We start from the raw sequence: 27,758 nt of genomic DNA on the forward strand, positions 1-27,758 counted from the left end.
CGGGACGCCTGCTGGCCGGGGACGGCCGACAGCCAGCCCCGGTGCCCACAGCCCAGCTGGCGGCACACGGCGGCGGCGGTGCCGGTGCTGGTGCCGTTGGAGCACACGCGGCCCAGGTGCCGTTATAGGACACCTCCAGGTAGCCACGGCAGCGCCCACGGCCGCCTGCCAGCCGCACCGAGATCTGCTCTGCAAGGGGGGCACGGGGGTCACGGCACGGCCACCAACCCGCCGGGCCTCTGCCGGACCCTGATCTGGCCGTGCCCGCCACTGACCTGAGCACACGGCCCCTGCCCCAAGGCCGCGCCCGCACTCGCGCTGTTCCGAGCGCCCGCATTCCCAGAGAGACTCCTCGCTCCCAGCACTCGGCCATGTACGGCCACAGCGGCCCCGTGCCGGCACCGAAGCGCGCCCAGCTCGGCGCCTCCAGGGCCGTGCCACAGCCCAGCTCCCGGCACACAACGGCAGCGTCCTGCAGCTCCCAGCCTTCCTGGCACACGCTGCTCCAGCTGCCACCGGAATAGACCTCCACGCGGCCCGGCACAGCGCCCTGAGCTCCCCACCAGCCTCACCTGCCGGCTGCCTGCGGGCACGGAAGGACCGGGCTGGGCTGGGTGCCCGGGGCACCGGCACCTCCAGCCCTTCCTGTGACACTCACCTGAGCAGATGATGGTCGCCCCATGAGGGATTCCAGCTGGTGTAGTGGTCATCCACAGTAAACGAGTAACGGGAACGGACTCCTGAAAAACTGTTGAACGGGGGAGGAAATGTGAGATCTGGATCAGGGAGTGGGTGTTTGGAGAAGCTCCGGCATCGGCGCGGGTCAATGGAACCGCAGCTGTGAAGGTGCTGCCAGAGAAAGTGGATTCCTGCATTGGGAATGTGCCGACAGAGAGTGTGGTGAGGGCTGAGCCCGGGAAGTTTCCTTTGGAGCGCGGCTGCCGAGCCGCAGGGGCACGGAGCGGCGGGGCAGGAGCAGCGCGGAGCCGCGGCGTTCTCGGCGGCAGTGCAGGTGTCGGGAGCTGCGTGCGGTCGGTGGCGAGGCCGGGAGGCGCCGGGGGCTGAGCGCCTCCTTCCTGCCCTGGCGGCGAGGCGAGCGCGGGGCCACAGCTGCGGCAGCAGCGCCATGTGCCAGCGCCGCCGCGAGGGACCGGGGAGCCGGCACCTGGCAGCGCCGAGCGGAGCCGGGGGCTGCTGCCACCCCCGCGGGGCTGCGAGCACCCCGGCAGGGCAGCGCCCCAGAGATTAGGGCTGGCAGCTCTGCAGCTGTGCACCTGCAGCTGCTCTGTCGTGGTCTGTGGGTGAAGGCTGTCCCCATTCATCAGGTGGCTCTTGGCAGGCTGCAGCAGCAGAAGAGCTAGGCTCGGGGGATACAGGAAGGGCCCCCCAGCAGGTGTGGTGGGTGGGGGGCTGCCTCCCCGGGCACATCCGGCTGGCAGCCCACTGTGGCGAGGTGTGTGACGCCAGAAGCGGAGGCCAGGCTCATATTTGGGCACGGAGCAGGTGATTGGAGGCCGCGGCCCAGAGGCGGCCGATGAGGCACCTGCTAAAGGCTGCCCGGCTGCTGCTGCCTGCATTGGCTCGGGCGCTGGCGAGACGTGGCCTGGCTGCGCTGGCTCGGGGCCGCTGCCATGGGGCCGCTGCTGGCGCTGGCGCTGCTCGTGTGCGTGCAGCTGTGTGCGGGTGAGTGCGGGCGCTGGGAGCGGGGCCCGCGGCGGTGCCGGGCCCGGCTCAGCAGCCTCCGTGCCGCAGGCTCCGGGGAGCTGCGTCTGGTGGGCGGCGGCGGGCGCTGTGCCGGGCGCGTGGAGCTGGAGCACGGCGGGGAGTGGGGCTCCGTCTGTGTCTTCGACTTCGACTGGGACGACCGATGGGCCAGCGTGGTGTGCCGGCAGCTGGGCTGTGGCCAGGTGGCCAGGGCGTCCCCGTACGCCCCGTTCGGTCAGGGCACCGGGCGGATCTGGCTGCAGCCCGTGTTCTGCAACGGCACCGAGAATGCGCTGGAGGAGTGTCCGCACTTCGGATGGGGACGGCACTTCTGCGGCCACGAGCGGGATGCGGGGGTGACCTGCACAGGTGAGGGGACACGCTGGCCGTGCTGGGAAAGCCGCCTTGTGCTGGAGTATCCCGGGCAGGGCTGACCCGTGGCCCTGGCCTGGTGCAGATGCCGTGGAGCTGAGGCTGGCGGGCGGCGACAATCCGTGTGCCGGGAGGGTGGAGGTGAAGGTGCAAGGATGCTGGGGCTCTGTGGGAGACGACAGCTGGGACATGGAGGACGCTGAGGTGGTTTGCCAGCAGCTGGGCTGTGGCTCGGCTGCCGGTGCCTACTCTGCTCGCGAGAGCTTCGGCGAAGGGGACGGGCCCATCAGTCTGGTGCTGGTGGACTGCCAAGGATCCGAGGCTACTCTGTGGGACTGCGAGATCCGTGGCTGGGGACCCTATAATGTCAGCATCCATGTCTGGGACACTGCGGTTGTGTGCAAAGGTAGGAGCTTAGTTAGTATAGGGGGGAAGTGCCACTTCATGCCCTTCATCCCTCGCCAATGATCCTCCGCTGCTTCTGCAGGATTTTCCCAGCTTGCCGGAGGTGCCGGAGCCTGTGCCGGGCAGCTGGAGGTGCGGCAGGGCCGGGCCTGGCTTGGTGTGTGTGAGGATCAGGTGGACATGAAGGCGGCCCAGGTGGTGTGCAGGGAGCTGGGCTGCGGTGAGGCGCTCGCCATGGGCGGCAGTGGCCGGGTTGGGGCGGCACCGGGATCGCTCTGGGACGGGGGCTTCCAGTGCAATGGCACCGAGCCCCTCCTGAGCACCTGCGCTCGGCGTCCGGCCCCCAGGCAGGGCTGCAGCGGCCGTGCCAGCATCATCTGCTCCCGTAAGTGCCGGGGACAGCGGGGGCTCCTGGGCTCCGTGCGGCATGGCCGCCCTCACCGCCCTTCCTGCCGCAGCCTACACGGGCTTCCGCCTGGGGAACAGCAGCTCGGGATGCTCCGGGCGAGTGGAGGTGGCCGTGAGGGGGACGTGGGGCTCCGTGTGCGCCAGCGAGTGGGAGCTGCCCGATGCGCACGTCCTGTGCCGCCACCTGGGCTGCGGCCGCGCCCTCGCCGTGCCCCCGGGAGGCTCCTTCGGCAGCGGGGAGGGGCCGCTGCGGCCGGACACCTTCGGCTGCAGCGGGAGCGAGCGGCACCCGGGCCAGTGCCCCGTGTCTGTGCTGGGGAAGCCGCCCTGTGCCCCCGGGAACGCCGCTGCTGTCAGCTGCTCAGGTGTGTAGGGCATCCGCGGGAGGAGCCTCTACGGCTCTTGGAACTCCCCAAGAAGTAGGGGCAGAAGATGCAGGGTTATTTTGGAGTGGATTGCGGTCTGAGCCGCAGCCCCATGGCTCTGCTGCTGGTTTGGCAGGTTTTGACTCCGTCCCGTCCCTGCGGCTGGTGGGCGGTCAGAGCTTGTGCGATGGGCGGCTGGAGGAGAACATAACCAGCCCGGCCTGGCGCCGTGTGCCTCTGCATCAGTGGAGTAAATGGGATGCTCATATGGTGTGTGGGGTGCTGGGCTGTGGTATGCCCAAGGACGTTTACACCGCCTTGGGAACGGGCGCTGCATTGAACAGCAGCCACAGCAAGGGGGACATCATGACTGAAGAGGTGGACAACATTTCGGGCATGGGCTCTGTGCTGAGTAACAGCACTGAGGAGATGGATGGCAGCCGGGAGGAGATGGAGGATGTCTCACGGATGGGCGCTGCACGAAACAGCAGCGTTGAGGAGATCGTCGTCGTCTGCTCAAGTGAGTGTCCTGAGAAGAGCCGGAGGTATGGTGCCCCCGGCACCCAGCCCAGCCCGGTCCTTCCGTGCCCGCAGGCAGCCGGCAGGTGAGGCTGGTGGGGAGCTCAGGGCGCTGTGCCGGGCGCGTGGAGGTCTATTCCGGTGGCAGCTGGAGCAGCGTGTGCCAGGAAGGCTGGGAGCTGCAGGACGCTGCCGTTGTGTGCCGGGAGCTGGGCTGTGGCACGGCCCTGGAGGCGCCGAGCTGGGCGCGCTTCGGTGCCGGCACGGGGCCGCTGTGGCCGTACATGGCCGAGTGCTCCGGGAGCGAGGAGTCTCTCTGGGAATGCGGGCGCTCGGAACAGCGCGAGTGCGGGCGCGGCCTTGGGGCAGGGGCCGTGTGCTCAGGTCAGTGGCGGGCACGGCCAGATCAGGGTCCGGCAGAGGCCCCGGCGGGTTGGTGGCCGTGCCGTGACCCCCGTGCCCCCCTTGCAGAGCAGATCTCGGTGCGGCTGGCAGGCGGCCGTGGGCGCTGCCGTGGCTACCTGGAGGTGTCCTATAACGGCACCTGGGGCCGCGTGTGCTCCAACGGCACCAGCACCGGCACCGCCGCCGCCGTGTGCCGCCAGCTGGGCTGTGGGCACCGGGGCTGGCTGTCGGCCGTCCCCGGCCAGCCGTCCCGTGCCTGGCTGGCCTGGGTGGGCTGCGAGGACGGGGCCCGCTCACTCTGGGGGTGCCCCTCGGCACCCCCGCAGCTGCTGCAGCTGCGGCGCTGGCGGGCACGCCCACGTGGATTGTGAGGAGGTCAGCGATGGCAGCACCGAGACAGACACTACCCCATATCCGGAGGGTGCCAGCAGCACAGGTAGCTCTGCCCGTGCCTGCATCCCCCAGCCCGGGCTGGCTGGGATCCCCCTCCCCTCACTGCCTGCCTTTGTCCCACAGGTGTCCCCAGCAGCAGCACCCCGGCAGTGGGCGTGGGGACGGTGCCTGTGCCAACTGTGCTGTGCGTGGTGCTGGGGACGCTGCTGTGCCTGGCCCTGGGTGCCCTGGCCGTGCTGCTGTGCCGTGCCCGTGCCTGGCGCCGAGGTGGGTCCTGGTGGGTGGGGGCCCGGACAGACCTGATTTTGGGGTCCAGGGGCTCCTGCCCTTTGGAACAATTCACCATGGACATGGGTTATCTTGGTGGCACCCACCGTGCCCAGGGCCCCAGGAAAATGCTGCCTGTGTTTCCAGGCCATGGCAGAGCTGCAGATGCCATCTCCAACGCTGTCTACGAGGAGCTGGACTACACGGCCATGCCGGAGTACCAGGAGGTGCCCAGTGGCCAAGGTGGGTGCAGCCCTTGTGCCCCAGCTCTGTGTGCAGTGAAGGCTCTGCCTGACAGCCCCACAGCACCTTCGGGTCCTGGTGTCCCTGCAGTGGCTCCTGGCCATGGGCCGGGGTGTCCCCTGGGTGTCAGAGCAGCCACGCTGTGTGGTGTGAGGTTCTGTCACCTGCGGTGCCACTTGAGGCCACGCCCATGTCCCTGTTTATCCCCTGCAGGTTCCCTGTCACAGGGATGGGTCAAGAAGCTGCCGTATTCCAGCGGGGACAGCGTGGAGGGCAGTGACACCGAGGCAGCCCCAGGTGGGGCCCCAGGGCAGGAAGGCAGCAGGGAGAGCAGGGGAGAGGGGGCACAGCCGGGCTGGGGAGCTGAGGGGACAAGTGCTCCCCTTGTCAGTGTGCAGTGAAGCATTGCCTTTCCCTGCTGGACCCAGGGGTCACCAGCACATCCCTGGTGGGAAGGCCAGAGGGGATGGCACAGCCAGACCCCTGCCAGGGCTGCTGCTCACTACCATGGACCCCTCTGCATTTCTCAGTGCCCCCTGCCTGGCCCCAGCAAGGAATCCCAGATGGCTACGACGATGTCCTGGATGTGGCTCAGGATCCACCTGCTCCAGGCAGTGGGGATATATCCAAGGGAGTGGCACAGCAGAGCTGGATCTGTGTCCTCCCCACAGGTAAGAGGCCTCACAGCTGCCCTGTGCCCTCTGCAGAGCCACTCCCTGCCAGGGTTTGGCTGTGGGGGCGGGCAGGGAGCCAGCAGCAGATCCATGGGTGCTGTGGTCAGAGCTCATGTGGGGTCTGTCACAGGGTACACGGAGCTGCCTACCCCCTCAGGCACCTTTCTGTACTGTCCCCAAGGTGGAATCTCCTCGCCTCCAAGTGTCCCAGGATCTACAAGGGACCCCTGGGAACAGCCCCCAGACCACTCGGACTATGATGATGTCGGCAGCAGTGCCCTGGAGACAGCATCATGAGGATTCCCTGGCCATGCCCCAGCCCTGGGGACGTGTGTGGCAGTGTGGTGGGGCCCTGTCACCGGTGAGGTGTGGCCCTTTCCACCGAGGTCACCTGTGCCTGTTCATTACTGCAGGAAAACAGCTGCTGTGCAGGGATGTTCTTTGATTTCCGTGTGAATTTCCCTTTTTGCCTATTATAAACCCAGACTGGTCAGAGACTCACTCTGGCCCAGGCATCTCTGTCCCGGGTACATCCGCCATGCATTGGGCCTGTGGGGCATGAACTGGACTAGACACATCCATGGGAGTGGTGAGATCATGGGAAACAGCACTGCAGATTTCTGGGATTGTCTGCGGGGTCTTTATTTGGCACAGCCAAATGCACACAGCTGTTCCAAACAACGAGGGAAAAAGGGAGAGGGCAGGACCTGGATCCTACCTGCCCCGCAAATACAGCAGGATTTCCACCCTGTGCCCCAGGGGTGGGGCAGGCTCAGAGCCACTGGCAGCACTGAGAGCTCGGCTGGGAATGGCTCTGGTTGTTGAAGGGCTGTTCCTAAAGGAGGGAAGGTGTTCTGAAGGAGGGCAGCGCCTTCCTGCCCCGCTGCAGGAGCCCACGGTGGCACGGCAGCCGGGCCATGGCCCCTGCCTGTGGCACATCATGCTCCAGGAGGTTGCCGATCTTCAGGGCGGGCTGCAGTGCCCGCAGGGCGTCCAGTTCCTGCAGCAGGGCCTGGCTGAAGCCGTCCGTGCTCAGCCTGGGCATGGAGGAGGCAGGAGGAGAGGAGAAAGTGTTAGATCTTGTGGGGAGGGAGGTATTGAAGCAGCCGTGATTCCGCTGCTGCCCTGCCTGTCCCGCAGCATCTTCTCCCCAGCTCGGGAATGCTGGGCGGGCGTGGCAGGGGCCGTGGCAGGTCCCTCACCCCAGGCTCCGCAGCGGGCAGGCGGGATGCTGGAGCTGCCGGCAGAGCTGCAGGACGCCGTGGGCTCCCAGCTCGTTGTCACTCAGGTCCAGGCAGGTGAGACGGGGCCTCTGCAGGAGCTGCACAGCCAGGGGTTGGCAGCAGGTGCCTGACAGCCGGCAGCTGCCCAGCCTGTGGGACCGAGGAAGACAGGGAAGGAGGGCTTAAGCCTCTGCTGGGTGAGCTGGCCAGGTGGGAAGGAGGAAGCTGCGGATAGGAAGGAAGGAGCAGTTCCCTGTCTTGCAGCCCCTTTACCGCAGTGTCTGCAGTGGGCAGGCACAGTGCTGCAGCCCCTCACACAGCAGCTCCACGCCAGCATCGCGCAGCCCCTCGCTGAAGGACAAATCCAGCTCCTCCAGGCTTGTGTTGGTGCTCAGCACAGCGGCCAGGTCCTCACAGCAGGCGCTGGTGATGCGGGAATACCGCAGCCTGATGGGAACCCCCAGGAACGACCCTCAGATCCTCCTGAGTGCACTCACTGCCATCCCACCATGGTGGCGGTCCCCACCCTGGTGCCACAACCTTGGAGCTCCTTGTCCGGGAAGAGTGGGACACGGGCACAGCGCCACCCCAGGGGGACCCTCTGGGTCGCCTCCCGAGCTCTCGGGTCCGAGATGCCCGCGGGGTGCTGGGGTTGCTCACCGCAGGATGCGCAGGCAGCAGCCCGGAGCCCTCAGCCCCTCGCAGAGGAGGCGCACGCCGCTGTCACCCAGCGAGCTGTCAGCCAGCTCCAGACGGGCCAGGCCAGGCTGCTCCGCCAGCAGCGCTGCCAGCTCCGCGCAGCAGCTCTCGGACAGCTGGCACCACCGCAGCCTGCAGGAGAGCACGGGCAATGGGGGCTCAGCACACCTCACCTGTTCCGGCTGCTCACCTGTGCACCAAACCCGAGGGACAACACCCACCCTCGGGTAAACGGGGCCTGGCCTCCCCTGGCCACTTGCCAATGTCCCCAGGGAGCAGCAGGGCAGCACCAACCCCCTCAGGCATTGCACTGTGGTTGGGGTGTCCCCACCCAGAGCCCAGATCCCAGAGCCCAGAGCCCAGCCCCGGCTGGGGCTCCCCGTGCGTCTCTCACCGGAGCACCTGCAGGGCGCTGTCCCGGTGCCGCAGAGCCCGGCAGAGCAGGCGGATGGGGCAGGGCAGCTCCTCCCGCTGCCGCACGACCAGGGCCCCGGGATGTGCTCCGGCTGCCGAGACTGCAGAGCTGCAGGGGAACAGAGCCGCGGGGCAGCACAGCCCTCGGCAGTGCCGGCAGCTCCCGGCTGCGACAGAGGCACACAACCCCCCACCCCGAGCAGAGCCTCCAGCGCACGGAGGGCTCCTCCAGAGGGATCTCTGTGGCTTTGGAGGGGGGGAAGGGCCTCGAGCATTGCTGCTGCAGCCACCCGGGGAGATGGAAGGTGAGTCACAGGGTGCACTTAACATTCCAGCACCAGGGATCTGCCTTTGCTGGAGAAGGGGGACAGGAAGCCAGAGTGAGAGCTGGGCACAGAAGCTCCATCACCACCAATCCCACGGTGGGCAGTGGATGGAGGAGCCCATGTGTTCCTTATTCTCGCCAAGGATAAGTAAATCCTCTGTAGAGGATTGATTTACCCAGGGAAAGGCCAAGCTGGTGTTCAGCAGCGAGGATCTGAATCATCCTTCAGGGCAGAGAAAGAGAAATCTTTGCAGTTTTGAGTCATTAAACAAGGAGGAGCAGGACTTACCAAGGCACTGACGCATCCAGCTCTGCCTCAGGATCCCGCCATTGGAAGGAGCATCCCTGGAGGGTGACACAGCCCAGTCCAGCCCAGTGCTGGATGCAGAAGGAAAGAGCCATCTGGTCATAGAGTGTCAGCTTGGTGTCCTGCAAGTCCAGGTCAGTGAAATGATTCAATGCACTTTGTGTGAAGCTCTTCTCATTCATCTCGAACAAGAAGTGGAAAGTGTCCATCTCTGAAACCTTCAGTGCTTGGCCAGGGAGGGAGAGGCCTCTGTGCCTCCCCTGAAGCCACTGCAGCAATTCTTCCCTGGCTCGTGCTGAAATTCTGCACCCAATGGTTTTGTCCATGTACTCTATGGATTTCTGGCTGACCAGACCAAAGAGGAATCTCACTGTTACGTTCAAATCCTTTCTGGACTTGTTGTAGCTTTCCAATAATTTATTTACATCCTTCTCAAGCTTCCCCAAACTGCTGGCCATTTCCCCATCATCCTCCAGAACGTAAAACATTGCTGCAAAAAACTCCTGGAGGTGCAGGTGGGTGAAGGCATAGACACTCTCATGGTCTTCTCCTTCCCTTGGGATCCTTTCATTGAGGAAGAAGGAGAGAAGACTTGGCTGGTCCAAGCCACAATCCTTGATTTCCTTCTCCTCAAAGAGGACCTTGTGCTTCCAGATACCCTCAGCAGCCAAGGAGCAAAGCTGGAGTAGGAACTGCTGGAGAACCTGGGGGTTGTCCCTGTCCCTGTGCTTCAGGATTTGGGAGAGGTAGAACATTATCATCCCTGTGGTGGTTTTGGAGCAGTCAAGGAGGTTTTTCTTCCCACAAAGCTCTTGTTCAAGGACAGTGCAGATGGTCCAGCTCATGACAGGGATGACACACAAGCTATAGAGGATCTCGTTGCCTCTGGCAAATCTGAAGGCCACATCTGCTTTGTTGGAGTTCTCAAAATACCTGTGGAAATACTCCTTCCTCCTGGCTGCTGAAAATCCCAGTATCTCCACGTAATACTCACCCTTCAGGCACTGCCTCAACCTCCCAAGAGCCGCTGGCCTCACGGTGATGAGCAAAGAGGCTTCGGGGAGCACAGTCTTCTTCAACAAGCTCATCAGGGTGAGCTCCAGTGGCTTCACCTCCCTGGGGTCAGAGCTCAGCTCAGCTTCGGGCCGAACCAAGGAAAACCCCAGGGCCTCGAAGCCATCAAAAATGAACAGGATCTTCTTCTGGCCATCCAGGATCGTCCCAGCTGGCACTCGCAGGCCAGGACAGCACTGTGAAACCAGCTCTGCCACGCTGGCTTCCATGGGAAGGACCATGGCTTTGCAGTCAATGCAGAAGACAAAGTCAAACTGTGTGTGCAGTGTCCCTTCTCCCCACTCCAGCATCACCCTCCTGACCATCGTTGTCTTCCCCATGCCCGGGGCCCCCACCAGCACCACGACCTGCGGGGTTTGCCCGTCTCTGTCGGGCTCAAACAGCGCAGTGCTGATGGTGCTGCTGGGGCTGGGGGTGGCTGCCCCGCTGCCAGTGCTGGCACATCCCTGGCTGGTCCCCACAGCTCCATCCTTGGCTCCCTGCTTGCTCCAAGGCTCCCTGGTGATGCTCAGGCTGGTGAAGCGGCTGTGGAAGGACGGGCTCTCCCTGGCACAGGTGCCCAGCTCCCTGTCCTGGGGGGACTCCTGGACCATGTGCTCTCTGCTGTCCCGTCTGTGCCCTGTGCCGATGAGGAGCAGGGTCAGCCCCCAGCCCAGACAAATTCCCCACCAGCCCATCCCTGCTCCTGACACACCAGCAGCCACTTCCATCAATGCTCAGTGCTTTCCTCAGTCTGGCACTAAGGACACCATTTGTGAGGATTTGGGGACTCTGGTCAGTTCTCCTTCTGGGTCCTGATCCTGACCTATCAGATTTTGTTTTATCATCCTCATCCACCTGGGAACAAATGCAACTGCCTGGGGCTGCCTGCAGCCTCTGACTCATGCTCCAGGGGACAAAGGCACTGTCCCTGGGCTCCAGAGCACAGATCTCCCCAGAAATATCCTTAATCCCCATCCCCAGAGGAAAGAATCTGCCCAGCTGGCTGCTGGAAAGCGCTGAGAGCACTGGGTGAGCTTTAAGGTCACTTCCAGCCCAAACCATTCTGTGATTTGAAACAACACATTTATGGAGGAAATCCAAGCCCATGTAATTCACTGCAGGGATGAGCTGCCTGGACAGAGCTGGTGACTCTCTGACTCATTGATAGGAGTGCCCAGGACTGAACTCAGAGCCCGGGCCCATGCCAGCCAGTGGGGAGGCTCCAGGTGAGGCTGCTCAGCATTCCAGGCTATTAATAGTACCCCAGGGGGAGCAGGGCTTGGATTTTCACTGCAAGGACTTCCTGCTGCCAGGCAAACCCACCTTGGCTGCTGCAGCAAGTCATTCCACTGTGAGAAACGTCCTTCATCCTGCTTTCCCAGGAGTCTGAGGTAAGGACAAACAGTGCTGCCGAAACAGCCACAGGGTTTTGCTGCTGTGTGGCCTTTTTCCGCTCTCCAGCTGTGGGTGGGCTGTAACTGGGGCTGTAGGAAAGGAGAGAGGCTCCTTTAGGATGCTCAGGGATGAAAGGGGTGTGAGCCTGTGCTGTGACCTGCTCTCCTGGTTTGCCTGCTCCAGTTTATGAACACGTGTGGGTGCCTTTTGGGCACCTCTGTCTGGATTAGGAGGGGGTAACTGTCTTGATGAGTTTATTTTCTGTGAGTGATGGTTTTCTTTCCATGATGGGGAAAAAAACCAAAAAAGCTTCAGGATGATGTGTTTAGCAAAGCTGCCTGTGAGGGATATCGGGAAAGGAGGAAAGGATGTTTTAAGGCACATTGGAAGTTAAGGACTCCTTATGGACTCCTTATTTCCCTGCTCAGAGCATGACAGCACATTGTCCCTCCTGCTTGCAGGATGTCAAATAAGTCTGGGGGTAACTGTTTCTGGCACAGCTGCCCAGGGCAGTGGTGGAGTCCCCATCCCCAGAGGGATTTAAAAGCCATGTGGATGTGGCCCTTGGGGACATGGGACAGTGATGACTATGGGCAGTGCTGGGGAATGCTTGGAACTGATAATCTCAGAGGCTTTCCCAACGTGAACAATTCCATGATTCTGTGTTCCTTCCCAAGGATGCTGCTGCCACCAACATGCCCCTGTGGGTTTTACAGGGGGGAGCTCCCCGGGAGCCAGGGCTGTCCTTATTCCTGCTTACTCCTCCTGAGAGGTGCTGTGAGCTGAGAGGGAGGGCGCAAATCCAGCAGCACCGTTTCTAAAGGTGTCCCACTCCCTCTGACCTTGAAAAAGCCATTTTCACCTTGCTGTGTCTCGGCCAGGGTTGCTGCTCGCTGTGCCTGCGCTGCCTTAGGGGGGATGTGACTGCCACGGGGAGATGGGGGAAGTTTATTGTTTTTACAGCTTTTTCCCTTCTTCCTACCTCAGTTAAAACAACCCCCCCAGTAAAAGTTTACATTCAGAATTTAAATATAACGTGAATTCCGGTCTGAGGCGTGTGAGAGCATCACGTGGGGCTGTTTATCTCCCGAGGCAGAGGCAGAGTGTGTGAACACAAGGAAACCGCTGCCGGAACCCCTGGCCTCAGCTCCTCCAGACTCTGGGGACAAGACCCGGCATTTCCCACTTGCAGGAGGCTCCCTCCCTCCTCCTGCCACCTTGAGGATATTCCTGCCTGACAGAGAAGCAGCAAAGGGATTTTGCTAGGGAAGCAGTGGTGGGGGTGTCACCTGCGTTAAACCCTGGATTTCCACCAACTTTGCAGGAATTCAGCCCCTCTGCTGCTGTCAGTAGATCAGCAGATTTGGGAGGCCTTAGGAAGGGGAAGCAGCTGTTTGGAGCCATGGAAAGGTCCTGGCTGTGCCTGGCACAAGTGTCTGGAAGAGCAGGGAGTGCTGGCACTGCTGGGTACAGGAGCAGACAGGGAACAGAGGGAGCATCAGCATCAGCCACAGCTAATCCTGTCCGTGCCAGCCTGTCTGAGCCAAGCTGCCTCTGGAGCCAAGGACTACAGAAGGAATAACCTTGCTCATCCCTGCCCCGAGGGGGTGTGGGTAGCTGCATCCCAAAGCAGCCCCTGAAAGCACAGCCAGTCCGGGGAGATTTGGGTTCTTGCATCCAGCCCTCATTCTGCAGCTCTCTTCAAAAACAGGCAGGATTTTAATTTGCAGTGGGATTTCAGCAACCTGAGTATTTTTGAGACATGACATGCACCTGGCTGGGCACTGGTGGGTGGTTGGTGGGTCCCAAGTAACTGATGGAGGCAGATGGGCAAATAGCACACAACCTGATTTGAAATAAAGGCTAAAAGAGCTCCAGACAATGCCAGAACCTGCTGAGGTTTGGGATACAAGCAGGAAGTGACACAGGGATGGGAATTTGAGCCCTGTACCTGGTTGGAGGGGTGAAGCTGTAACACAGAGGGCTCTTTGCTTTTAGCTGGTGAGGATGAGGAGGAGGTGGCTGTGTCTGGCACTGCCTGGCTGGCTGACAGCACTCTGCAGTGGGACTGGACTGTGTGCCCGGCTCTGGTCTGGGCAGGGGTGTCAAACCCCAGCCTGCTGGGACAAGGAGCACTCTGGGGAGAAGGGAAGAAGAGCTGGCACAGAACTACCCCAAGGTGCAGCATTTCAGTGTCCTCCCAGCACTGTGCAGAGCTTCTTCTTGGCGACTCAGTCTGACATTCCTTAACCCACTGCCAGGGATCATCTCAGTTGGAAATCCCTTATCCGGTGGAGGATCACACTCCTTTTTTCTGTGGTCTACACAGAGGCATCCCAATTTATCAGGCTGGCCTGCTCCAGATATTTTTCCCAGTGTGTTCCCCCCTACTTGGTTGCTGTGTTTCATGTAATTGCTGCAAATCCAGGCAGGATTTGGAGGAGAAACAAATGGAGCAGCAGAGGGGTCAGTGCCGCAGGGATAGCTCTGAATTGCTGAGCCAGCTCAGTCCCAAATGACAGAGGATGTGGAGATGCAGATGCAGCTGGGCTGCCTTTACCACCCTGCACCTCCCCTCCTTGGTATCCCGCCCCTACAGATCCCAGCCCTTCCCTCTGGATTGGAGCGCCCTCTCCCTCCTCCCCGCTCTCCATCTTCATGCAGTCTGCAGAGGTGCATTGTGGGAAACTCCCAAGTTTCCCCCCCACCTCTGCCCGTCTCCCTCCCTCCTCCCTGCGCAAGAGCCGCTCCCAAGGTGGGACTCGTCCGGCCGGAGCACAGAGGTAAGGGACGCTGCTGGGACAGGGGGCACGGGCTGGAAGGGCCGGGGCTGCCGGCTCCGGGACGCGCGGATCTCCTGCACAGGGTGACAAAGCGGAATGGAGACGTGCAGCCACCTGCTCAAGGTGAGTGGCCACCTCCTCCAGCCGCCTGGGATGGAGCTGGGGGCTGCCGTGCCGGCTGCCTCTGGAGCCAGCACCGCGCAGCTTCCCCCGCCAGAGGCAAAAAGCGCTGTTTTGAGCCCGAACAAGGCGCGGGGTGAGGACGGCGGCCCCGAGCGCTCCTTTCCCGCCGCAGCCCCGCGTTCCGCTCGCTGAAGGTCAGGCAGCCTGAGCGTGTTTGTGCACACGCGGGGCGCTTCCCGCCCGCAGCTTCCTGCGCCTCCCCTACCTGCAGCCGCCGCTGGGGCTGTGCCGTGCGGGAGCGGAGCCTCTGCCCGAGCCCGGCCGGGCCGGGAGGGGAACGAGAGGCCCTGCAGAGTTCCCGGTGCCGCAACCGCGCTCCGCAGGCTCCGGGGCCGCGCTCAGGGCAGCGGAGCCGCCATGTGCCGGAAGCGGCGCTGAGGGAGGGAGGAGGGGAGGCCGCGGCCCGGCCGAGCCCTCAGCGCTGCCGGGAGAGCTGGCAGCTCCCTCAGAAGGATTCCAGCAGTTTTACAGCTGCTTCCCCCTCTCCCGTCTGCACGGGCAGCGGGATTTGTCTCCCTTTTGCTCTGCCTGGATGGATTTAATGACTCTGTTTCATTCTGTCGCTCCCAAGGCAGGAGGGAAGCAGCAACAGCCGGCAGCTCAGCTCAACCTTCACCTTTTCCGAAGAAAGGGGGTTGTTTGGTTGGGCAGGGAGAATTTGATATCAATTGGGGGGGTGTATCCTTTGATCTCACCCTGGAGAGGAGCTCCCAAAGGGAAATCTGCCCCAAAAAATCCCCGAAAGGGAGAAAGGTGTCAGCGGCAGTAGTGGCTATTTTAAGGGAGAATATTGCAGCGAAGGAGTGGGAGAGGGGTGGGTACCAGACCAGGCCTCCGGAGCACGGTGGGTGCTGCCAGGGAGGGAATGCTTTGGGAACATCTCAGGCTCTTCAGTCTGGTGTCCCTGCTCTCTGCACATCATCCATGTGCATCCCTGTGGTGTGTGCCTGCAGGCACCTGTTGATTTGCTCCTGTTTACTTCTCCGTCCTTCTGGTGGCTTCTGGGGAGGTGCAACGGGGGAAAGAAGAGGATTTTAAAAATTGAATCGAGGTCAGGCTGGCAGAACTTGGGCATTGGGACAAGAAGAGGAAACCTCCCCGCCGCAGCTCCATTTTCCTGGGTGGGGCTTGGGCAGGATGCCGTCAGGAGAGGGAGGATGGACTCTGCTGGATTAAGCTCCCTGCTCCATCTCAGAACTGACCTCCAAAAGTCTGACCTTCACAGGTTTGACCTTCGGTGTTTTCCATCTGTCATTTCTCAGCCGCGTTGGTGCCCAACACCAACATCTAACCCTGTGATATTGTGGTAGGGTGGGGGAAGAAATCCCAATTCTCCTCTAAAAGTGCATTTTCATTCCGCTGCATCTGTCCCCTCCCCTGGCAGGCTGCTGGGATGCAGGGCTGGAGAACACCCTGGCACATTGTCCCCATCCTGGATCAGGTGTCAGGGCTGGCAGATGGGGTGGAGGGAGGGATGGAGCTCCCTGAGCAGGGATTTCCATGCTGGAGGAGCTTTGGCCATCCTTGCCCAGATGCTCTGCAGCTTTCTGCCGGGAAGGAGAGTGCTCTGGTGTTGCTGCACAAGGTAAGGGATGGGTTTTATCCAGAGAGTGTGGGGAGCCTCCCTGGACGGTCACTGCCTCATGTGGAATTGGCCCCTTGTCTGCCTGCAGTGGCTTCTTAGATTTCAGCTGCAGAGCAACAGTTTTCAGGCTGATGCCTGCAGATCCAGGGGCTGCCAGATTCCAGACCCAGCTCTGCATGTGAGGAATTGCCTCCAGAATATTTTTGCTGAGCCACAGAGGGGTGATGCCGTATCAGGCAGAAGGGATGGATTTAGGATGCCCATAAACTGGGGAGGGATGTTGAATTTGCTGCTGCTTCCTGCAGTGGTTGGGGCTATTTCACAGTGTCACATATATCCCTCATCCTTTTTTGCTTGTGGATATTGAATTTGGGATACAGGACTGGGAGAAAGATGCCTTAAAAGCAGGATCTGTCAAAAAGGGAATCACCTCCTGAAGCTGGGACTGGCTCATGGCTGCCTGGGGAGCAGCACCCCCAATCTGGAAACATCTGCTCTCTTTCCAAGGGCTTTTCCCAAGTGCTGTCAGGCCTAGGGTAAGGAACAGGGCTTTGTGGTAGGAAGAAATGAGTGTTCACCATTTTCCAAGAGGCAGGGAATGTTTGCTGACTCTGTCACGTTATCCCTGAGCTGGCACCACAGACCCAGAGCTGAGCAGAGAACCAAGACAAGCCCCATGGTCCCAGCCAGGGTGTTGCTGGAATTGAATTTTTGGCTCTGGGAGAGCTGGAAAAACATTACAGAGAAATTAACTAAATTTGTTTGCAAAGTCAAAACATGAGGAGTTGCCCAGGGTAGGGTTCAGGATGCACCCAGATCCCTGTGAGGAGTCACACTCATGGGTTAAGGCTCCAGGATTCCTGTTGCTGCAGTGTCTCCCAAAGTATTCCCCATTATTGCTCCAGTGCTTTGGTCCAGTGTACTGACAAATAGCTGCTGTGGAAAAAAAAAAAGGTTCATCCTGGCTGAGAAGTGTTTCCTTTGTGCCCTCAATTTCTGTCTTGGGGTGAGGGATGCTCAGCCCTGCTAGAGAGAGGATGAAGAACTAACACCTCGTTATTTTGAAGGCTTAAAGCTACAATTTTGCTCTGCTGCAAAAAAAAAAAAGGAATTGTACTGGTGAAAAGAGAATTTGATTTTGTGTCTGAGGGGGGTTCAAACCCAAGATTAATGTGGGGTCAGCACAGCAAATTGAAGTGTTCTGAACTCTGTTTTAGGGGCTTGGGGACAGTGTTGGGACCCTGATGAGTCAGGCTTTGCAGCAGGATATTTCCAACCCAGTCTCAGCAAAGGATTTCCAGATTCTGTCGAATTCTAGAAATTATCTTGCAGTAAGATGTGTCTGAGAGTGCAGCTGTGTGGGGAAGGTTGGTGGCATTTGAGGTGCCTTGCCAGATGTGACTTCTCTTGCTGGCAGCAGGCCGGGGCCGTGCCAGGTGTGACTCAGTGCCCACCCCTGCGGAGTCAGTCGGAGCACGTGGCTGGAGACAAAATCTTCTCTCTCCCAGGGCTGCTTGGCAGTGCCTGGGTTTTGTTGTGCACGTGGCTGTGTACAGACAGGGTGTCTTACCAGGGTAGGTTGGAGATGTGTTTGGGGTTAAACCCCCCCAAAAGAACACAGGTTGAGCTCCTGGCAGGAGTGTGGTGTGTCTGCAATGCCGCCTCCATCTCTCAGAGAAGAAAATGTCTGCCACGTCCATCCCAGGAGCTCTTTGGGGACAGGATGTGTGTGGTTTGCAGAGGTGACACTCAGCTCAGAGCTTGTCATCTGCAGAGGTTGTGGTGCAGAAAAAGACCATATATGTCCTGTTCCTGGGCTCTTTCTGCTGGGGAGACTGAAGTGCTGTGTCACCTGTGTGGGCAGCATGGCTGGGCAGCCTCCAGAGAGGACACTGGCCATGGTGTCACACCTCTGTGCAGCTGGTGGCCCAGGGTCTGCATCCCAGAGCCTTTCCCTTTGCAAATGGGGGGCAAAGGTGCTTCTGCTGGGCTACAGGAACCCGTCCTGTTCCCACACCTCCCCTTGGTGCCAGGTACAGCCCAGTCTCTGAGTGTGGATGCATTGCCCAGCCTGGAGAGATGGGACGTGTCTCGGTGGCACTGGAAGTGAGAAGGGGTGTCCTGGCCGTGCTGTGGGTGCAGATTTTTGACCACTGCCAGCACCAGCTGGACCAGTGAGGAGCACGCTGGGGCTCAGAGCAATTGCCGCAGCCCTGGAGCAGAGGCTTGGCTGGCAGATCTCCCCCCGTGGCAGCAATCTGAGGCTGCTGCCACTGCTAAAATACTTGCAGCATCTGACACTCTCCACAAGATTCAAAGGGATTGTTTGAGAGGGAAATGTTTAATCCAGGGATGGGAGGAGGGATGTGGGGAGTAACCAACAACAGATTGGGAAAAGGATTCATAAATATCTCATCAGAGTGAAGTGGGTCACCAGTGTTTGCTGCGACTTGGTGCTGCTCTCTCTGAGGGTTGGGTTTGGGAGGGCTGGGAAGCACAGCAGGCTCCTGTACAGCCTGTACCTGGCTGTGCAGCACTGAGGCCGTTCAGAAGTATCTGTGACAAGTGACTCTGCTGGTGTGAGGTTTGCGTTGCGTCGTGTCACGTTTGCTGTGCGTTGCGTCAGGAGCTGGGGGCTGCAATAGCCTGGAAGGGAGCTCAAATCCTCCTTGGGGAGCTGCTCACAGCAGCTGAGAGAACACAAGCTCTTTATGTAAAGCTGCTTTAACATTTGTGGTAATATCAGAGGCAGTGCATTACCTCATCCACCTTCGCTGCACTTCTTGGGCATGGGGAAAAGCTTAGTCACTACTCTGCCGTCCTTCTCATGGGTGCTTGCTTGGCATCTCCCTGCCTTTAGCACATTTGTTCCTCCAGCAGCTCAGAAAAAGGGAGCAATGCTGCTTTTCCCCATTTCCAATGGGGAGTTGAAGCCCTGGGAATGCTGCTCAGTTGCAGGAGGGGACTGGGCACAAATCCTTCCAGCCCTGACAGATCACTCCACAATGTGGCAGAGGGGACAGGCACAGACCCCTGAGGACACTTCCCAAAGGACAGTGGGGTTCAAGCTGCATTCCTTTGGGGTTAGAGGAAAAGGTGGAGGAGAGTGGGATGGTGAGAGTGCTGGGAAAGGAGCTCCCTGTGCTGCACCAGAGCCACCTTTGGTGCCAGCTGCTGCTTCCTTAGGGAGGGCACAGGTCTGTCTGTCCTATGCACAGGGGGATGAGTGCCTTTCTTCCAGACAGGCAGGAGTGACAAAGAAAGGAAAATGAGATTAGGGGATGAAGGGAAAATTGGAAGATAAGGTGTTTCCTGCCATCTCTGGCTCTCTCTGCACAGCATTGCTCCAGGTCAGATGTAGTCAGTAGCTATTTCCAAGATGGATGTTTTCAGCTGGAGGACACCTAGAGTGTAGGGATGGACCTTTGCTGCAGGATAAATCCTGATACATAACCCCACTGTATTGTTAAATCCTTCCTTGTGCCAGTCTCAGTGTGGCAGTCAAGGACCTGATGGAAATTCATAGCAGAGGGAAAAACCCAATGGATGAGCTTCCCACTGCACCCCAGACTCACACCCTGGAGCAGCTCCTCGGCCTGGCAAAGTGACTGACTTTTCCTTCCAAATGGCAGCAGTAGGGGAGGATGAGAGGCTTTGGAGATGGGATGGGGCTGGTCCTGCAGAGGGAAGGGGCCATCCTGAAGGAGCTCTGCTGTGGCACAGCTTAGCAATGACTCATGCGCTGCCTTCAGTGCAGGATTGATGCAGCTTTCATCTGTGCACGCAGCAGACAGATGAATAGATGTGCCTGGTGATTTGCTGGGATTTGAGGCAGGAAAAGTGCCCTTCAGGGAGCCAAGGGAAGCAGTTCCTGTTGCTCTGGCTGCAGCTTGTTGCGCTGGGTGAGTCTGACTGCACTGACCTTGAGAGCATCCCAGGGCAGCTGTGGCGTTGGTGTGCCAATCTTTGCAGCAGCAGCAAGTTGGAAGGCTTTCCTTTTCCTTTTTCTCCTTTCTCATCCCTGGTTTTATTATACCAGCTGCCACTTCCCAGCCTGGGAAAGAGCTGGTTAACTGCTGGCAATGAGAACCTTCCTGAAAGGGCACTGATTGTTAAACAGAAATAGCAGGGAGCAGGGAAAAGGGAGGGAATGAAGCCTGTCTCCCACAAAATCTTATTGCCAAGTGCTGCTGCCTGTGTAGGAGGCAGAGAGGGAGCTGAAAGGGGGGAGGAATGGGTAGACAGGCAGAGACAGCAGCTGACAAGAGAGAATGGAGCGATAAAAAGATGTGAGGATCTTTAAAGAAGAAAGCAAAGGTAGGAAAATGTGTCGTTAGAGAAAACTTGGTTTTCCTGATGGCATGAGGCAAGAGGAGGAGACAAAGAAATGGGGAGGAACCCTCATATGCAGGCTGAGTTTTTGGAAATGAGGAAAGCATCTCTTTCTTCAGGCTGGGGAAGACAGAGGTGCTTAAAGATGAGCCCATGGTCATGGCCTTGGAAGTACAGGATGCAGAGGAGAGATGATTCCCAAGGCAGGGAGCCAAGAGCACACAGAAGAGCATTAAGAACAGGAATGGAAGAGGATGTGCTGCTAAAGGTACCCAGGAACAGGAGGAGGAGCCAGGCCAGAGGGTCTGGAGAGGTGCTGGGTGATCCTGTGGCTACTTGCAGTGATGGAAAACCACAGACAAAAGCCCTTTTATGTGGGACCTTAAGAACTGCCGACATTGATTTTTGGCTTAGTTTGGTTTCTACATCTTTTAAAACCTTTTCTAAGCTGCATGAGGGGTTTTAGTTGCTTTTAGTGGAAATGCACTTAGAATTAGGAAATTCTATTTGTGGCAATGCAGGGCATGGTGGCAGGACAAAGCTCCATGGCCCAGCATGGGCTCCAAGCAAAACCAGCTTTCCTGCCCCCAGGAATCTGGATCAGTGAGGGCTGTGGAGAAACACTGAGGGGCCTGAGCTGTGTAGAGTCCCCATTTCTCAGCAAAAAGGTGAGTTCCCCCTCTCTGATTTACCTCACCATCTCCATAGGCTGCACGTGATTTTCCTAGGGAAGGAGCAGAAGTTTAATGCTTGGTCCATGTGCTGTAACAACACAAATATCAGAGTGTGTGAGTGGCCCAGTTAACTGATATCAAAGCAACAAAGAAGATAAATTAATATTTATGCCACAATTAATTTGACTCTCCATGCTTTAACTTCTGAGCCCACTTTTGTTGTGGGCTCCACTTACTCTTTCTTTCTGTCTCACTGTACCAGATTGAAAAAAACCAAAGGATAAATTGGTCCCAAGCCAGAGGAGCAGAGTCCTGGAAGTGACTGTGCAGCCTCTGCCCTGGATTTATGTAGGACTTGTGCTGACAGAGCAGTATGGATGCTTTCTGGAAGCATAGGAAAAGGTGAGGAAGGTGATATCTACAGAAATATTAGAGAATGAGCACTGAGAGGAAAATATTCTTGGACTTGGCAGGCCCTTGTTTCCCTCCCAGACCACAGCGAGGTCTGAAGTTGGGTGAGCATCCGGTTGGTGTTTGTGTGGTACAGGATACCCAAGTGTCTGATACACACTCAGCAAACCATGAGAGAGGCACAGTCTAGGCTTTCCAAAAGGGTTTAATATCCCAAACTAAGGAATGCAAGCACTGTCCAGCTGCAGTCCATGAGAAATATGGGGTTTTATGGTCACCATGCCTAGTGCAGCATGAGGAGCTGAACTGGAAATCCTTGTGCATCCCAACTTAGGATATTCTGTGAGAGCCATGGAATTCCATGATTTTGGTGCTGCAGTTCCCTCAGTCTGCTCTAGCTGACTGGCACTGGAGCATCTGTGGCCACCAAGCAATGGCTAGTAAGGGAAAGCAGGAGAGGGAGGCATTTCCATCTTATATTTAGGAGCCATAAGGTGTTGCCCAGCTTTGCTCTAGTCCCAAACCTGTAATTTCTGTGGGATTTCCTCCATTCCTGCCTAAACAGGGATGAAAGCCCCATGTCTGTCAGCCTCTTTTCCAGCAGAGTCAGCAGCACAGATCATTGCTGCAGTCCTGGGACTTTGTTCCTGTCATTGGAGGAGCAATCTGCCCTCTGAGCTGCTGTGGAAGGAACCTTTGCTGGCTGAGGTTTTTGAGGAGCCTCTTCAGCTCTGGATCCAGACAATGAGCTCTGATTTCACTTAGCAGGCAGAAAGTTCCCGGCAGGCTCCTGGCAGCCCTGAAGGTCAGCAGGGAACCAGCAAAGCCGGCGGCTTGGATCCGATGCTGCCTCCTGGTTCCTCTTTATTTCCTGAGCTCGGAGCTGATGTGGTGCTGAACTGCCAGAGCCTGGTGGCAAAATGCCCAGAGCATGGTCCTCTCCTCCCATCACATGGAAATGCAGTCACAGGAGCTCCATCCTCAGCTCGCCCTGCCCTGCCAGGTTTGTGGGGTGAAGTTGTTGCAGTAGTTTTACATCCCCTCAAAGCCCACTTTATCCCTTCGCTTAATTCCTGTGGTGCAGTTGAGCTGTTCACTGCTTCCACCAGTTCCCTGGGGAAGACAGCCCCAGCTGATTACCAGTTTGGCTCCATGGAAAAGTCCAGCAATCCCTGAAAGGAGATGACAGGAGTGAGATGTCTCTGTCACCAAGAGATCCAGCTCTGCTGTAAATCCGTGCAGTCAGTTCTCTGTTTTGCACTAGCTGGTGACCTGGCACTTTGTTTTGCTGTTGTTCCACCAAAATGTTGGCAGGAATAATCCTTTTATCTCTAATACCTGTGAGAACTGAGGAATTAATCCTGGTTTTCCTGCAGTACACATCTGGAGGGAGAGTATCACACAAGATCACACACTACCCACTTCCTAAATGCACCTTGGGATAGTGCTGTTAAAGGAAGGGTGGAGGGTGAGACAGGCAGGGAGGATCTATCCATCTCCTTTTCCGTGGAACAAAATGTTCTCTCCTTACCCAGAAGGAATTGAAAAGGTGAGCAAAGGTAAAGTAAGGTTTATTTGGTTGGATAGTTGGATGTGAGTTTGTCATTGCTGACAAATGGCCTCACACACACAGCCAGGATGGACTTGAACTACGGATGCCCAGATGTGACAGCCATAGATGACAGTCAGTCCAACTTATTTGATATTCCTGTTTGATTTAAGGGAAAAATCCTTCCCTGTGAGAGTGCTGAGGCCCTGGCACACATTGACCAGAGAGGCTGTGGCTGCCCCATCCCTGGAAGTGTCCAAAGCCAGGCTGTCCAGGGCTTGGAGCCCTCTGATCCAGTGCAAGGTGTCCCTGCCCGTGGCATGATCAAGGTGAGTTTTAAGGTTGCATCCAACCCAGGCCATTCTCTGGTTCTGTGATTGTTACAGGCACAGAGCCTGTGGTAAATGCTCTGAATGGAGTTCGCAGTTCTGAAAGAAGGAGCCAAGAGTTTTCCAGTCTTCCTTTCTGTTCTCCTCTGTCACCTCCAGGCACAGCAACACTGGCTTGCTTTGCCCTGTCACTCACCTCTCCTTGCTCTACTTCCCCCTCCAGGTGCTGTACCATGTCCAGGTAGGACACTGCCAGCATAACAAGCATCCCAAGACTGCTGCTTTCAGGCCTTAAGCTCGGGTGGCTCCTCTGCTTCCTGCAGCAGCCGGGCAAGGGAGAAGAGCTGGGATAGCCCCACGTGTCCAGTCACTGCCCAGAGCACCCCAGGATGGATTCCAAAGGCAACGTCCGAAGCGGAAACAAACCCGACGCCAAGGCCGCCAGCTCTGGGAAGCCGGAAAAACCCAACCCTGGGCCTGCCACGAATGCAGACAAGAAGGAGACCCCCAAAGAGCAGCCTGCTCCTGCCACGGCCACCAAGAAGGCGGGCAGTGATGCCGCCATCGCCAACAACCACAGCAACCTGAAAGGCAGCCCCGCCGCCACGGAGGCACAGGAGGCCAGCGGCCAGTCCTCTGACTCTGACCACAAGGGAAACAGCTCCGAGGAGTCACCGGGCAGCTTCTTCGACAACATGAAGCCCTTGATCATCGTCGGAGGAGTGGCGGTGGCTGCGCTGGCTGTGATTGTGGGAGTGGCATTCCTAGCCCGGAAAAAATGAAGACCAAGACGGGGTGGGGATGAGAAACCCAGCCCAGCTGTACAGCTCCTTTTGAGACAAATGCATGCAGAAAAATTCTATACATAGCTATAAATATAGAGAGTGAGCTAGATAGGTCAACAACAAACACCAACTGCAACTCCAGGGTCTTGTTCAAGACAACTGTGCCAGTCTGACCCGCTGCGGGTAACTCCATGCACTCAGTGTGTTCTTTCATGTAATATATCTTGGCTTATACTGCTGTGTATAGATTACAGCTTCTCCTGATCGGTGTAAATGACGGTGTCCCCTCCCCTCCCCTGCTGTCCTCCCTGGGAGACACCCCCCCTTCCCCCCTGCAGTCCCGTTTTCAAGTCCAAAGTGTTTTACGTCCCATTCGCAGTCCCAGTTTGTGTTTTGGTTTCTGTTTGGTTCTGTTTTAACTTGGGCTGTGGTAAAGAAGATGGAAAGGGAGTGCTAAGGCCTGGCTTGCCCGTCCTGGTGCGCTGGGGGTGTTTTTCCAGCCCCCCCAGGCCAAGGGAAGCACAGTGGCAGGGAAGAGGCAGCTCCCTGACCCAGCAGCCACTGGCAATCCCTAATCGGTGTCTGTGTATCTGCCACTCATCATCCCACCTTGGAACACCTGCCTGGGAAGTGCTCCAGAGGAACCAGGGCAGCTGCAGGTGGAGGCTGCAGCGTGGCAGAGCTGAGAGTGAGCCTGGGATGTCACATCAGGTCACTCTTCTGGCTGAGCTGCCAGCTGGACAGTGACCAGAGCGGCTGTGCTGTGGCCCAGAGAAGTCTCATTGCAGCCTTCGGGGTCCCAGGGCTCACCAGGGTCACGTGGGCAGTGTTTAGGATAGAGAGACTTTGTTTTGGATCTAGTATTTCCTGAAGTTAGGCTGGGCTTTGCAGGGTGCTGTGGCCTCAGTCCAAGCTCCCTCGTGGTTGGCTGGACTATTTATGCTCATTTTTTTCGGGCTTTGGATAAGGCCTTTCACTGGATTTTTTTCCCCCACTGAAGGCTGTGGTCTCAGCACATGGGAAGACAGGAAAAGGGGAGACATGAGCTGATGTTGGGGCAGAGAGGGCCTGGGACCCCATGAGAGTGACACTGACCTACCTGCTTTATACCAGGGAAACCCCTTTCAAGGGGCACTGGAGTTTGTCCTGGGTGGATTTCTTACCTCCCTCTTGTGACAGTAGTAGCAGGGATTTGTAACTCATCCACACTTTGGAAATGGAAACAAATCCCAGCCTCGAGAGCAGCCTGATTTCATGGGTGAGTACCTTGGCTCTAAAGCCAGACCTTGTGAGGGGGAGGAGAGAGGCTGTTTAGTGCTTTGGCCAGTGCTCAGCACTAAACAGCAAGAGGTAAGGAGATCTGTCTCTGAAAGCTTCCATTAGGCTTCTCTTGGCTGCTGCAAAACAGTATTATAAAAACCCCTTACATTTTGGGGTTAAATTGGGTCAGAGATTAGGTGAGGTCCAATGGGAGCTTGGCAGTGGCCACCGCCCATGAGCAGGGGCAGGAGTGATGTTTAGATAGAGGCTGTGACATAGTGGGGTGAGTTGTGGTACAGAGCCTGTTGTGTACCTTTACTGAGATGGATGGATGGATGGATGGATGGATGGATGGATGGATGGATGGATGGATGGATGGATGGATGAATTCAGGGTCTGCAGAGATAGAGGGAGGTGTGCATTCCTCAGGTGCTGCCTATGCAGTGTCTGCCTCTGGCACAGTCCCTGGATGGGACAGTGGAGGGGTATAACCTGACCTGGCAATTCTTCTCTTGGCTCATGTCTGTCTTATTTACCTTCAAATCTTACATGCTGAATGTACATGGTCTTGGAATGCATGGCTACTCCTATGGTGAGCTCAGAAAATGAGGTCTATGGCCTCTGGGAATATCAGACACCGTGTCCTGGTGCAGTTGGAGGTTGATGCCTCCATCTTTGCCAGGACAGAGGCAGGAGCAGGTGTGTTGGGCTCACAGGAGTTTTAGGAAGCAGGGCTACAGCTCCAGGTGAGATCCTAGTAGCCTAAAGCACTCTTGGCATGAGCAGTGAATGTGTCTCCCAGTAGCAGTGTGTCACTTACAGCCTGGGGAAGAATTAGAAGCAGAAGAATTAGAAGGTCCTCCTCTCCTCTCAGATTTCTGCAGCACAACTTTGCAGAGAAATTTTCACGGGGAGTTTTGCTTATGTTGCTCAGAAGAAAGGGAAATCACCCCCTCCTGCTCGGGTTCATGTTTTGCCAAGTAAGGTAGTGATTTTCAGACAGTGACTTCTGTTTTCAAGAGATGTTTCTACCTTTCCTGTCCCCTCCCCCCCTCTCAGCTCTGGCCTAGTGTGACATTAGGCACAGCATCTATCTATTCTGCCCTGACCACAGATCAGGGCATAGATAGATCGGGGGAGGAAAGTGAAGCACCTGCTTCACTCGAGTCTCCAGTTTTACTTTCTAAAATGTTTTTATTTCCTTGTCTTCACCTTTGGCAACAGAAGAGGGGAAAAACAGTTCTCAGCCAATGGCCTTAACCTTTTCTCCACCTCCAAATCCTGCCTGCCCTTGGAGCACTCGGATGCAAGGCCACCAATTTAATCCAGGAACACCACAGAGGTGGTGATGGGGGCTGCAGCTCCTCATCGGGGCATGTCACTCATTCGAGCCCTCCCTGCACGGCAAACCTGGTATGTCCTGTTTGTAAGGGATTTTTTAACATGGTCTGTCCTGTTCCCAAGGGATTTTCCACTTTCTGTGGTCACTTAATAGTCCAGGTTCAGCACCTGGAACCCACCTCTTTGGCAGTCTGGTCTGGAAAACACCTGTCTGTGTCTGTGTGCGCGTGCCTTGCAGCACATCCTGCGTGTGTGTATGTAAAAACCTTTGTGTTGTATTGCTGCAGCCTGGGAGGGGGAGAGAATCCAAGCTGCAGATGCCCCTTCCTTCGTTCCCTGCATTCACACCAAGTATCTGTGATGTCTTTTCTGTGCCATTCCCACCACGCCATGCAGCTCCTGAATTCCTTTCCGGTCCTGGCTTCTCCTCAGTGCAAGGAATGTCTGGCTGGTGAAGTGCTGATTGTGTGGTGTGCTCCTAGCCCCTGCTTCCCTCCCTGGGTAGTCGTGTGGGCTCTTTGCTTTAAAATGAGGCACTTTTAGACTATCCTGGATGTGCTGTAGTGCTTTTCCAAGTGTGGGTCTAGTGTTGAGCTGGGCAGATCCAGCGTAGACGCCGCAGCGCGCCGCAGCCCTGACTTGCAAACACCTCCTGTCCTGCCTTACTGTGCCAGGCTGTGCAGTGCTTTCGTTCTGAGCCAAAAAATGTCCAGCGAGCACCAGGCCGAGGGAGCAGATTCCCCCTCTCTCAGCCCCAAATCTGTGGAAGCAGAAGGCTGAAATGACTGACCTCGCTGTGCTAAATAAATAGTTGTCTTTTCTCGTACTGAGCACACGCCGTTATTTGCTTGATGTCCTTCTTTGTGTGGTTTTTGTGGTATGAAGTCCTTCCAGTGACATCTCCGTGGGGAGAGTGAATTAACACTTTAAACTAATCAGAGTCTGTGCTTGGGGTTTGAAGAGATCTAGATTGCTAGTTTACTCTTGATCAAGTTGATAAATTAAATATTGGCAAAACTGGTTTCGGACCTTTCAGCTTATCACTAAAACTCTTGATTGAATTACTGCACCCAATCTCAATCTCTTTTTAGGGAACCATAAATTTTAGTTGAATATAAAGATGTCATTTTGCTGTCTTGGACAACTCAGTGGAAGGTTTTTGCTGCTTCTATTTTAAGAGAGATGAAATGGATTATGCTTCTGCTTCCTCTTCCTACTGATTTAATACCCTGTAGATAAATCCTGTTATTCCTAACAGTGCTGCAGCAGGATGAAAACAAATCTGGCAGCCAGGGGATAATGCAGAAGCATTTTTGGGAGGGTAAGAACACATTCCTGCAGGTGCTGTTTGC

At 57.4% G+C, this 27,758-nt stretch overlaps 3 protein-coding genes across 8 annotated transcripts; 2 read left to right on the forward strand and 1 right to left on the reverse strand.

Moving 5' to 3' along the window:
• Window positions 1-1,536: 1,536 nt before the first annotated feature.
• Window positions 1,537-6,269, forward strand: LOC130253641 (antigen WC1.1-like). Its single transcript, XM_056492362.1, is given in 14 exon segments — window positions 1,537-1,683; window positions 1,753-2,073; window positions 2,162-2,482; window positions 2,564-2,866; window positions 2,940-3,254; window positions 3,391-3,774; window positions 3,849-4,157; window positions 4,245-4,513; window positions 4,515-4,614; window positions 4,695-4,838; window positions 4,986-5,081; window positions 5,295-5,378; window positions 5,612-5,752; window positions 5,937-6,269. Coding segments are annotated over 14 exon segments (2,955 nt in total). The 5' UTR covers window positions 1,537-1,631; the 3' UTR covers window positions 6,053-6,269.
• Window positions 6,270-6,378: 109 nt separating this feature from the next.
• On the reverse strand, window positions 6,379-14,511 carry LOC130254535 (NACHT, LRR and PYD domains-containing protein 12-like). 3 transcript variants are annotated; one of them, XM_056494175.1, is made up of 9 exons: window positions 14,346-14,504; window positions 13,126-13,311; window positions 11,103-11,263; window positions 8,706-10,416; window positions 8,072-8,200; window positions 7,639-7,809; window positions 7,252-7,425; window positions 6,958-7,128; window positions 6,379-6,792 (listed from the first exon to the last, which is right to left on the reverse strand). In XM_056494175.1, exons 3-9 carry the CDS (start codon window positions 11,146-11,148, stop codon window positions 6,591-6,593), a joined length of 2,604 nt encoding a protein of 867 aa, XP_056350150.1. In that variant the 5' UTR covers window positions 11,149-11,263; window positions 13,126-13,311; window positions 14,346-14,504; the 3' UTR covers window positions 6,379-6,590. The 3 variants fall into 3 exon arrangements, with proteins under 3 accessions (XP_056350150.1, XP_056350148.1, XP_056350149.1); XM_056494173.1 differs by lacking the exon at window positions 14,346-14,504 and adding an exon at window positions 13,883-13,956; XM_056494174.1 differs by lacking the exon at window positions 13,126-13,311 and having other exon boundaries at window positions 14,346-14,511.
• Window positions 13,828-27,236, forward strand: CEND1 (cell cycle exit and neuronal differentiation 1). Of its 4 annotated transcripts, XM_056494210.1 has the most exons (4): window positions 14,533-15,365; window positions 20,994-21,133; window positions 22,865-23,020; window positions 23,244-27,236. In XM_056494210.1, the coding sequence occupies exon 4, from the start codon at window positions 23,410-23,412 to the stop codon at window positions 23,800-23,802; it is 393 nt and encodes a 130-aa protein (XP_056350185.1). In that variant the 5' UTR covers window positions 14,533-15,365; window positions 20,994-21,133; window positions 22,865-23,020; window positions 23,244-23,409; the 3' UTR covers window positions 23,803-27,236. The 4 variants fall into 4 exon arrangements, with proteins under 4 accessions (XP_056350184.1, XP_056350186.1, XP_056350185.1 ...); XM_056494209.1 differs by lacking the exons at window positions 14,533-15,365; window positions 20,994-21,133; window positions 22,865-23,020 and adding an exon at window positions 13,828-13,957; XM_056494211.1 differs by lacking the exons at window positions 14,533-15,365; window positions 20,994-21,133; window positions 22,865-23,020 and adding an exon at window positions 13,940-14,080.
• Window positions 27,237-27,758: the final 522 nt, after the last annotated feature.

The sequence above is a fragment of the Oenanthe melanoleuca genome, chromosome 5, assembly GCF_029582105.1.
Source record: "Oenanthe melanoleuca isolate GR-GAL-2019-014 chromosome 5, OMel1.0, whole genome shotgun sequence".
Lineage (NCBI taxonomy): Eukaryota > Metazoa > Chordata > Aves > Passeriformes > Muscicapidae > Oenanthe > Oenanthe melanoleuca.